Source organism: Salmo salar, chromosome ssa13 (assembly GCF_905237065.1).
Source record: "Salmo salar chromosome ssa13, Ssal_v3.1, whole genome shotgun sequence".
NCBI lineage: Eukaryota > Metazoa > Chordata > Actinopteri > Salmoniformes > Salmonidae > Salmo > Salmo salar.
The window spans coordinates 89,215,338-89,227,506 of NC_059454.1; the positions used below are offsets into that span (position 1 = coordinate 89,215,338).

General features: G+C 43.0%; 1 protein-coding gene across 5 annotated transcripts in view; it reads right to left on the minus strand.

Moving 5' to 3' along the window:
- Window positions 1-12,169, minus strand: part of LOC106568109 (roundabout homolog 2) — a 243,519-nt gene that overhangs the window by 64,787 nt on the left and 166,563 nt on the right. For all 5 annotated transcript variants that reach the window (XM_045692357.1, XM_045692355.1, XM_045692356.1 and 2 more), the window contains exons 3-5: window positions 5,449-5,606; window positions 5,187-5,307; window positions 4,900-5,038 (exon numbers count right to left, since the gene is read on the minus strand). In XM_045692357.1, coding sequence (XP_045548313.1) covers window positions 4,900-5,038; window positions 5,187-5,307; window positions 5,449-5,606 — 418 coding nt within the window. The remainder of the gene's footprint in view (window positions 1-4,899; window positions 5,039-5,186; window positions 5,308-5,448; window positions 5,607-12,169) is intronic.

Consider the following 12,169-nt stretch of genomic DNA (forward strand, 5'->3'; position numbering starts at 1 on the left):
GCTGAAAAGCATCCCCACAGCCTGATGCTGCCACCACCATGCTTCACCGTAGGGATGGTTCCAGGTTTCCTCCAGACGTGACGCTTGGCATTCAGGCCAAAGAGTTCAATCTTGGTTTCATCAGAGCAGAGAAGCTTGTTTCTCATGGTCTGAGAGTCCTTTAGGTGCCTTTTGGCATACTCCAAGCGGACTGTCATGTGCCTTTTTACTGAGGAGTGGCTTCTGTCTGGCCACTCCAACATAAAGGCCTGATTGGTGGAGTGCTGTAGGGATAGTTGTCCTTCTGGAAAGTTCTCCCATCTCCACAAAGGAACTCTGGAGCTCTGTCAGAGTGACCATCGGGTTCTTGGTTGACTCCCTGACCAAGGCCCGTCTCCTCCAATTGCAAAGTTAGCCGGGTGGCCAGCTCTAGGAAAAGTATTTGTGGTTCCAAACTTCTTCCATTTAAGAATAATGGAGGGGGGACCTTCAACGCTACAGAAATGTTTTGGTACCCTTCCCCAGATCTGTGCCTCGACACAACCCTGTCTCAGAGCTCTACGGACAATTCCTTCGACCTTATGGCTTGGTTTTTGCTCTGACATGCACTGTCAACTGTGGGACCTTGTATAGAGAGGTGTGTGCCTTTCCAAATCATGTCCAGTCAATTGAATGTACCACATGTAGCAAGTTGTAGAAACCTCTCAAGGATGATCAGTGGAAACAGGACGCACCTGCACTCAATTTCGTGTCTAATAGCAAGGGGGCTGAATACTTTTGTGAATCAGGTATTTCTGTTTTTCATTTTTAATAACTGTAAAAACTTTGTCATTATGGGGTATTGTGCATTTTTTTATGCACTGTATATCATTGAAAATCAAGAGCTTGAATACTAAAATATACATACAGAAACACAGACAGAAAGGAGGAAATAGAGTAAAGAAATTGAATTATGTTCATCATACACTATGTATACAAAAGTATGTGGACAAATTAGTGGATTTGGCTATTTCATTCAGCTATTTCAGCCACACTGTTGCTGACAGGAGTATAAAATTGAGCACACAACCATACACTCTCCATACACAATCATTGGCAGTAGAATGGGCTTACTGAAGAGCTCAGTCACTTTCAATCTACAGTCGTGGCCAAAGGTTTTGAGAATGACACAAATATTAATTTTCAAAGTTTGCTGCTTCAGTGTCTTTAGATATGTTTGTCAGATGTTACTATGGAATACTGAATTATAATTACAAGCATTTCATAAGTGTCAAAGGCTTTTATTGACAATTACATGAAGTTGATGCAAAGAGTCAATATTTGCAGTGTTGACCCTTCTTTTTCAAGACCTCTGCAATCCACCCTAGATTGCTGTCAATTAACTTCTGGGCCACATCCTGACTGATGGCAGCCAAATCTTGCATAATCAATGCTTGGAGTTTGTCAGAATTTGTGGGTTTTTGTTTGTCCACCCGCCTCTTGAGGATTGACCACAAGTTCACAATGGGATTACGGTCTGGGGAGTTTCCTGGCCATTGACCCAAAATATCTATGTTTTGTTCCCCGTGCCACTTAGTTATCACTTTTGCCTTATGGCAAAAGTGCTCCATCATGCTGGAAAAGGCATTGTTCGTTACCAAACTGTTCCTGGATGGTTGGGTGAAATTGGTCTCGGAGGATGTGTTGGTACCATTCTTTATTCATGGCTGTGTTCTAAGGCAAAATTGTGAGTGAGCCCACTCCCTTGGCTGAGAAGCAACCCCACACATGAATGATCTCAGGATGCTTTACTGTTGGCATGACACAGGACTGATGGTAACGCTCACATTGTCTTCTCCGGACATGTTTTTTTCCGGATGCCCCAAACAATCGGAAAGGGATTTAATCAGAGAAAATGACTTTACCCCAGTCCTCAGCAGTCCAATCCCTGTACCTTTTGCAGAATATCAGTCTGTCCCTGATGTTTTTCCTGGAGAGAAGTGGCTTCTTTGCTGCCCTTCTTGACACCAGGCCATCCTTCAAAAGTCTTCGCCTCACTGTGTGTGCAGATGCACTCACACCTGCCTGCTGCCATTCCTGAGCAAGCTCTGTACTGGTGGTGCCCCGATCCCGCAGCTGAATCAACTTTAGGAGACGGTCCTGGTGCTTGCTGGACTTTCTTGGGTGCCCTGAAGCCTTCTTCACAACAATTGAACCGTTCTCCTTGAAGTTCTTGATGATCCGATAAATGTTTGATTTACGTGCAATCTTACTCGCAGCAATATCCTTACCTGTGAAGCCCTTTTTTGTGCAAAGCAATGATGACAGCACTTCTTTCCTTGCAGGTAACCATGGTTGACAGATGGAGAACAATGATTCCAAGCACCACCCTCCGTTTGAAGCTTCCAGTCTGTTGTTCAAACTCAATCAGCATGACAGAGTGATCTCCAGCCTTGTTCTCATCAACACTCACACCTGTGTTATCAAAAGAATCACTGACATGATGTCAGCTGGTCTGGGCTGAAATGCAGTGGAAATGTTTTTTGGGGGATTCAGTTCATTTGCATGGCAAATATGGACTTTGCAATGAATTGCAATTCATCTGATCACTCTTCATAACATGGAGTATATGCAAATTGCCATCAAACAAACTGAGGCAGCAGACTTTGTTAAAATGAATATTTGTGTCATTCTCAAAACTTTTGGCCACGACTGTAGTACCGTCATAGGATGCTACCTTTCCAACAAGTCACTTCGTCAAATTTCTGCCCTGCTAGGCTTGCTCTGGTCAACTGTAAGCGCTGTTAGTGTGAAGTGGAATTGTCTAGGAGCAACAACAGCTCAGACGCAAAGTGGTAGGCCACACAAGCTCACAGAATGGGACCGCCGAGTGCTGAAGCACTTACAGTGTAAAAATTGTCTGTCCTCGGTTGCCACACTCACTACCCAGTGCCTCTGGAAGCAACTTCAGCACAAGAACTGATCGTTGGGAGCTTCATGAAATAGATTTCCATGGCCGAGCAGCTGCACACAAGCCTAAGATCACCATGCGCAATGCCAATCGTCGTCTGGAGTGGTGTAAAGCTCGCCGCCATTGGACTCTGGAGCAGTGGAAACGTGTTTTCTGGAGTGATGAATCACGCTTCACCATCTGGCAGTCCGATGCGCGAATCTGGGTTTGTCAGATGCCAGGAGAACGCTACCTGTCCGAATATGCATAGTGCCAACTGTCAAAGTAATAATGGTCTGGGGCTGTTTTTCATGGTTCGGGTTAGGCCCCTTAGTTCCAGTGAGGGGAAAAGTTAACACTACTGCATACAATGACATTCTAGACAATTCTCTGCTTCCAACTTTGTAGCAACAGTTTGGGGAAGGCCCTTTCCTGTTTCAGCATGACAATGCCCCCTTGCACAAAGCGAGGTCCATTGTCACGCCCTGGCCAAAGAGAGGGTTTTATTCTCTATTTTGGTTAGGCCAGGGTGTGACTAGGGTGGGCCTTCTATGTCCTTTTTTCTATGTTTTGGTGTTTCTTTGTTTTGGCCGGGTATGGTTCTCAATCAGGGACAGCTGTCTATCGTTGTCTCTGATTGGGAACCATACTTAGGTAGCCTTTTACCACAGGGTTGGTGTGGCTAGTTAATTTCTGTTTCACTATACTCGTTGTTATTTTTGTTTTAGTGTTCAATTATTAAAATAATCATGAACACTTATCACGCTGCGTTTTGGTCCGATGATTCATCTTCTTCAGATGACGAAGGTTGTTACATCCATACAGAAATGGTTTGTCAAGAGTAGTGTGTAAGAACTTGACTGGCCTGCACAGATCCCTGAGTTCACCCCCATCAAAAACCTTTGGGATGAATTTGAATGCCAACTGCGGGCCAGACAATAATAATCGTCCAACATCAGTGCCCAACCTCACTCTTGTGGCTGAATGAAACCATGTCCCCTCAACAATGTTCCAATATCTAATGGAAAACCTTCCCAGAAGAGTGGAGTATGTTATAGCAGGAAAGGGGGGACCAAGTCCATATTAATGCCCATAATTTTGGAAAGAGAAGTTCGACAAGCAGGTGTCCACATCTTTTTGGTCGTGGTGTATATATTGTACATGCAGTCATGCACAGGTAAATGTCAATATATGCTAAACGAATGCACTCACACTCACAGACAGCATACACAAGAGCATGAAGACATACCAAATCCAATCTGTACCTCAGGGTAGCATGCGTATGTTAAGTAGCATATTACATTTAATCTGGGTTTAAGAACAGGACTCAGTGGGTTTTGAGAAACAATGTTAGGCACCGTGATCAAAGCAACGCTGTAGTAACATGTCAGGTGTTTACCTGCTCCAGCTTCAGCCTGGGACTCATTAGTCCTGCCTCACAATCCATATATCAACACGTTTCAACTATAGCCACAACAGGAATCATAAAAGACAAGAACGCACACGCAGGCACGTAGGGCACATAGGCACACACACACTCACAAGCATGCACACACACATATGCACAGGGGTAGAAAAAGAACCCAATATTCATACTTGAGTCAAAGTAAAGATACCTTCATAGAAAACGACTCAAGTAAAAGTGAAAGTCACCCAGTAAAATACTATTTCAGTAAAAGTCTAAAAGTATTTGGTTTTAAATATCCTTAAGTATCAAAAGTACATGTAATTGTACTTAGGTATCAAAAGTAAAAGTACAAGCATAAATCATTTCAAATTCCTTATATTGAGCAAGGCAGACGGGCACATTTTCCAGTTTTTATTTATTTATTTATGGATAGCCAGGGGTTCAATCCAACACTCAGACATCATTTACAAACTATGCATTTATGTTTAGTGAGTCCGCCAGATCAGAAGCAGTAGGGATGACCAGGGATGTTCTGCATACGCACATGCACAAACATATGCACCCACACACTTTCTCTCCTCACCTGCCGCGGGGTATATCCACATTATCCTTTCTCCAGCGTAGAGAAGGAGGTGGGTCTCCCTGCACCTGACACCTGAGCTCCACACTCTCCTCCACCAGGACCACCTGGTTCACCGGCCGACGCACAAAAGTAGGTCTCTCTGGAAAACCACAAAACACATAGACAGACAAGACAGTAGTCTATAAGCTTTCTAAGCAAGGTTTTAAAACATAAACAGATAGCATGTAGCCACTGCAGCCATTACAGGTAAGCACAGAGAGAAGTGTCTGTCCAGTATCTGTCCTTACCGAACACAGAGAGCTGAGCCGTCTCACTGTCTCTCTCTCCCACCATGTTGGTGGCCACACACACGTACATCCCTGCATCACTCTTCCTGGTGTTGGAGATGGTCAACTTCCCTCCACGAATCTGACAGTCAGACAACAGAGATGGCTCAACAAAGTCTACATCAGACAATCTGGGATGGGGGGGGTCATTTAATCTGTATATTTTAGCTATCCATAATGAGAGCAGACACAGAGGACCGGGTCCTCGGGACGTAGTACTCACAGTGATCCTGTCATCTTTGAGGTCCAGACGGGCCTTGTCTTTCCTCCAGAAGGTGGTGGGCTCAGGGTGCCCACGAGGAGGCTGGCACTCCAGGGTGGCAGGATCCTCCACCGCCACCACCAAGTCCTGAGGGTTCTGTCTGAAGTCATCACGCAACACTAGGAGAAATAGAGAGAGAGAGAGAGAGAGAGAGAGAGAGGGAGGGGGGGTAAGGGTCTTTCTAGGTTTTTAGTTGGTTCATCCCACAACATTTGTTGACATAATCCACAGTACTTCTACTTTGAGGATAAACCAAAACAAATGCATGGACTGCACACTGTAAAATGACAAGTAAATACAGTACAGTGTAGAAATTAGATCAATTCTGTCAGTCAGTAATAGAGTCCAGGTATGGCAGATAGAGTATATTGTGGTGGGAATAACTGGAGGAGAGCCAGAGCCCAGAGCAGATCTCTAGTCAAACAGGAACTGTGTGGGTTGGTGCCAGAGCCCAGAGGCTGCACTGTCAATCACAGTCAGCTGTGGAAGACGAGCTCATGGGTGTCTCAGTCACACAGGCCTAGCCAGGTCTATAGAGCTATATGGCTGGGTGGGTTCTGTCCATAGAATTAGGAATTATATTTATTTTTTGTATTTTTTACTTACTTACTTAGTAATTTAATAGGATCTCTATGGTTCTGTCACTGTCACACATCACTCCTCTCCTCACTCAGACAAGCCCTTCTTCCTCCTCTTCCTCACACCCCAGTCACTCCTGCTGTGCCACATCAAACATGGCACCTCCAAAAAGCGTTGAGCGGGATATTCCATATGGAAAGTGGATACAACACAACTCACAAGCCGTATAAGCCACATATGCCCACATTCCAGCTGTATTTGTTTCCCAACAGTGAGGACAAAAAGAAAACTCACAATGGTGGGAGAGCACACATTTTGATCAGCAATAAGTGAATTTAGATGCAATAATGCACACGTCTGAGAGGGTAGCAACCCAACACAATGAGATGCCCTCACAGATGCCCTCTGTTCATGGCCAATCATGCTGGTGTGTGTTCTGATTTGAAGACATTGAAAGTCAAGCCCCCTCCCTGCAGTAGAAGCCGTGCATAGTGTGTTGTCAGGGCGTAATTATTTCAGAAATAGGGGCCCACCGCTGTCTACCGCTGTCTGATTGGGTATCACTCAATTATTCCAAACAGCCGTTCAGAGTTGGCTGTCTACATTTATCCTGTCAGGATATAGAATGATTCTGAAATGGGCTTCAATCAGTGGCAGTCGGTGCTGTTTAAGATGAGGGAGGATGATAATTTTTTTAATGAGCATGGCCTTATTTATAGTACAGCATATTGGATGACTGCTATTCATATTCCATTCACCCATCTCAATGTAACATCGATAGGTTTAGGTTACTACATCATACTCTAATTTCCCTTTACCGAACACAGAGAGGTTGCTAAGTGAAGTGAGAGAATTTTTAGTAAACAAGGTGACAGACACATTCAATACTGCCTTCCACACTCTTGTCTGCATCTAGCTGATCTAGGGTGAAATCAGTAGTCCTACAATTGCAAATTAGAGTTTCTATTGGACAAATTCAGGTATGTTTCTCCCCATTTCATTCCATTTGCTTTCGTTTAAGAAATGTTTTTCAACAGAATCGGCAGAATGAATACACCCCTGATCACACGCAAACACAGTTCACTTTCGTAGCAGCCACATAAAAACTGCATGATCACTTTGCTTGTAAATATAATTCCTTCTCGCAACTATGAACTCTCCTCCTCTCACCTTTTCCCTTCACTTGTGGACTTCAGTGCACAACACATCAGCTGTCTGTGACCAGGCAAAAAAAACTTGCCAAGCCAAACCTTCATATTATAACTGCTAACCACTACACACAGCCTACATCGTTTTCACCTCATAGTCAACATACTAAAACTAACGCGTTAGTAAACCCGCTATAATCATGCAGTACAGTGTACAGTCAGAAAGCAGTTTAGCAGTTGTAATGGCAGGCCCCAGTGGCAATACATTTATAAAACCAAAAGCAAACCTTGACTTGAAAGAGTTCCAGTGTTGGATAACCATTGCCAGCTAGCTAACATGGCATCCCTCTCTGTTTGAGCCAGGTGTTCGCTAGCTAAGTAAGTGAAAGTGAAAGTGAAAGAAATACAACGAAATATAGCTAGATCGCTCGCTCTCTTGCTTCATAGCTTCCCTCTCTGTTTGAGCCGGATGTTTGAGTAAGCTTAACTAGCTAGCTAGCTGCATTCATAGGCTAAGTGGAAGTGAAAGTAAAACATATTCTACCAAATATAGGTAATGCTCTCTCTCTCTCTCTCTCTCTCTCTCTCTCAATACAATTCAATTCAATTCAATTTGCTTTATTGGCATGACGTAACAATGTACATATTGCCATAGCTTACTTTAGATATTTACAATATTATGATAATAAGAATCAAAATTGTCAGCGGGACAACAGTAACTACAATAACCAAGGGTCAAAATAACCATACATTGAACAATAACAATAAGCATACAGTAGAGGAAATGTGCAGGTTGATTGGGCTGTCCCTCATCTCACTCACAGCTCTCTGCGTCTTCCCCCAAAAGGACGGTAGCCTATTCTCATCAGAGAGGTCTTTGAAACGTGGAAAAATTTGGGGAAATGACACTCTCTAATTGTTTTAGATTTTTGACACTTTGTCAGGAAATGCAGCTCTGTCTCCGGTTCTGCTGTGGTGCAGTGGTTGCACAACCTTTCCTCTTCAGGGAGCCAGGTTTTCCTGTGTCTACCCTTCTCAATGGCAAGGCTGTGGTTGGTCACTGAGCCTGTACTTTGTCAAGGTTTTTCTAAGGTTTTGATCAGTAACCATGGTCACATAGTTAGCCACGGTGTATTGTCGATTTAGGGCCAGATAGCACTGCATTTTTCTTTGTGCTTGTGCTTGTGTTTCCCAATAAGCAATGTAGGTTTGTTTTGATTGTGTTGTAATTTGTTTTATTCTGATTGATTGGATGTTCTGGTCCTGAGGCTTGTGAACTCTGCCCCAGGACCAGCTAGATGAGGGGACTCTTTTCTTTGCTCAGCTCTTGGCATTGCAGGGCTTGGTAATGATATGAGAGGGGGGTCACTGTACTTTAGATGTTTCCAAAACTGAATTGCTCTTTTTTTAGTTTTTATTATTAGTGGATATTGGCCTAATTCTGCCCTGCGTGCATTGTTTGTAGTTTTCCTCTGGACATGTAGGAGAATCTTACAGAACTCTGCATGCAGGGTTTCAATGGGGTGTTTGTCCCATTTGGTGAAATCTTGTTTTGCAAGTGGACCTCACACCTCGCTGGCATTAAATGCAATTGGTTCAATGACACATTCAATTAGTTTTAGCCTAATTTTAAAAGGTATTTCAACTTGAATTCGTTTTTTAATGGCGTAGAATGCCCTGCGTGCTTTCTCTCTCAGTTCATTCACTGCATCATTAAGGTCTCCAGTTGAGCTTATTTTTAAACCTAAGTAATAGTAGTGTGTGCAGTACTCTATATATTTTGTAGCAATTGAGAACTTTGGTCTAATTCCCTGAGATCATTATTTTACTCTTTTTGAGGTTAACTGCCAGGGCCCAGGTCTGGCAGTACTGCTCTAGCAGGTCCAGGCTCTGCTGTAGGCCATGTGCTGTGGGTGACAGCAGGCATAGGTCATCTGCGAAGAGAAGGCATTTAACCTCTGAATTGTGGAGACTAACACCAGGGGCTGTGGATTTTTCTAGAATAGTGACCAATTCGTTGATGTAAATATTGAAGAGTGCAGGGCTCAGATTGCAACCCTGGCAAAGGCCCTGCCCCTAGTTAAAGAATTTTGTTATTTTCCTGCCAATTTTAATGCTGCATGTATTGCTAGTATACATTGATTTAATTATGTCATATGTTTTACTCCCTACACCACTTTCAATAACTTTGTAGAACAGTCCTGTATGCAAAATAGAATCAAATGCTTTTTGGAAGTCGATAAAGCAAGCGTATATTTTGGTATTATTTTGGTGGACATGTTTATCTATCAGGGTGTGTAGGGTGTAAATATGATCAGTCGTGCGATGTTTTGGTATGAATCCAATTTGTCTTTTACTCAAGACATTGTGCTTATTAAGGAAGTTTAGAACTCTTACATTTATAATACTACAGAAAACCTTCCCCAGGTTACTGTTCACACAAATGCCTCTGTAATTGTTAGGGTCAAATTTGTCTATGTTCTTAAAGATTGGGGTTATGAGTCTTTGATTCCAGATGTCAGGGAAATAACCTACACTCAGGATCAAATTAAACAGTTTTATTATAGCCAATTGAAATTATGCACTTGTGAGTTTGAGCATTTCATTTAGGATGCCATCAGGTCCGCATGCTTTTTAAAAAAGTTTCTTATAGAGCTCCTGGTCAGTAATAGGGGAGTCCAATGGATTTTGATTGTCCTTTATAGCTTTGTCTAATCCATTCAACTTCTCATGAGTTTTGGCATTGCTCTGTGTTTGTGTCAATTTGAACGGTATTGTAGAGTGTTTTAAAATCGGTTGTCCATATGTCACCATTTTGTATCGCTAATTCTCTCTCTCTCTCTCTCTTGCTTCTCCTTAATTTTGGAAGAAATGAACTTTTTCAAACTGTTCAACTATTGTTTTTCTCTCTCTTTGATTCAACTACTCACCGCATTTTATGCACTGCAGTGCTAGCTAGCTGTAGTTTATGCTTTCAGTACTTGATTCATTCTCTGATCCTTCGATTAGGTGGACAACATGTCAGTTCATGCTGCAAGAAGTTGTCATAATTACTATGTAAGTCTATGGAAGGGGGTGAGAACCATGAGCCTCCTAGGTTTTGTATTGAAGTCAATGTACCTAGAGGAGGACATTCTACATTATTTCAGAAAGGCTGCTTTGCTAAACACCAGGAACAGAGCAATTAAACGAGAGATATTGATTTAAAAAGAGAGCAGATGTTAAATAGAAGATGGTTAATGCTTTTTCTGGCTTTGGTCTCACAACATATCCTAAATGAGGTATGCAAATATGACATGATGAATCTTAAACAGCCATACTGCATGTAGGCCAACTCTGGCAATCAAGTGCTTTTACTTACTTCTTATCAAGTTACCATCTAAATGCTGTCCAACAACTAGGACTACTGCTGGCGTTGCTGGCTGTGGAATGGTGTGTTTATTAATATGATCTCTCTTGACAGAGGTCTGCTAAAAAGTAGTTGGAGTTTGTTGAATATTCTATGTGATGAGAACAGCCTGCAGGGGCGAGTCACTTTCTCAACAGCAGTCAGAGGGCTGTCCCATTTCTGTCACACATGACACACACACACACACACACACAAATTCAGACACACACACGTACGCTCACACACTATCGCTCTCCAACGTAAACATACTGTATACACACACACGCATGTGCGCACGATCACACACTCTCTCAAACACGCACACACATGCACACACAGATCCAGACACATGCACGACTGCACAATCTCTCTCCAACACACACACACAAATATACACAAATACAGTTGCCTAGGTCCCGTACAAACATTTTCTGATGAGCATATTATCCTTTTTCAAAAGAGCGAGAGACAGATATATATAGAGAGAGACAACAGACACACAATGGGGGCTGGAACAGGGAGGGGGTTATTTGCAGTGGGGGATTTTTGAATAAATAAACAATGTATCATGTCTGTGCCCTGAAAAAGTAATCAGCAATCAGTCGGGAGAAACTTCAGAGTGAAGACGTTGAGCATTTACCCAGCGTCCCCCAGGGCCATGCGCCCAGAACAGATGCACATTACCTATTAGAACATTATCTTTTTAGCAGCCAGACAACGGTCCATGAGCCACTCACAGAAAGGATGTGGCTGGCGGCAAACAAATGATCTATTTGAATTGTTTATACAATTGTATAAGCAAGTGAAGCTTGAGGAGCAAGGGGGTAAGGATGCACAGTGATTATTATAGGTTATGACTTGAAGTAACATCAATCAGCAGGTCACATCCAATCCCTGATCTTTAATCCCATGACGCACCCAATTGCATCCTACTCCTTAGGTGTATGTCTGCCTGGTGGCATGTCTTGGCTATAACAGTGAGTGCTTCTCCCTTCATAACTTTTACCATTGGCACATGAATATACACACTCCTCTTACATGTACCAACGTATCCGTCTTCTAGTTGCATGTTGGCTAAAGCCAGCCAGCCAGCCACCATGGTTTAACGTTAGTTAACCCTTAACTACAGTCATGTAGCATTAGCATCTCCTCCTCTTGTCATGTAATGTAAATTGAAGACGTAGATGGGTGAGGATGCTCTCCTTCCTTCCCCTATTCCATCCATCCCTCGCTCTCTCTCCCGTCCTCCCAATTACAGTATCAGTGCTCCCACAAATCACACTTCCACATCTATAATTGATTAACGTTCCACTCTTCTGTCTCTTTATGCATTCACTGACTCTCACGCTTCTCTTGCTCTCAACCTAACCTAACCTAACCTACTTTCTCTACTGCTCCCTTGTGCCTCTCTCTCACCCACTTCAACCTAGAGGAACTGCCTTCTACTGTACAACAGCATCTGGGGCTGTAACTGTGAAGATTTTGGTTTGTGGCCTACTGTGTCTGAGTGCACTGTAGCATTGAAGATATGCCTTGATGGTATGGTAAATAGGTTTCAACAGGCCTG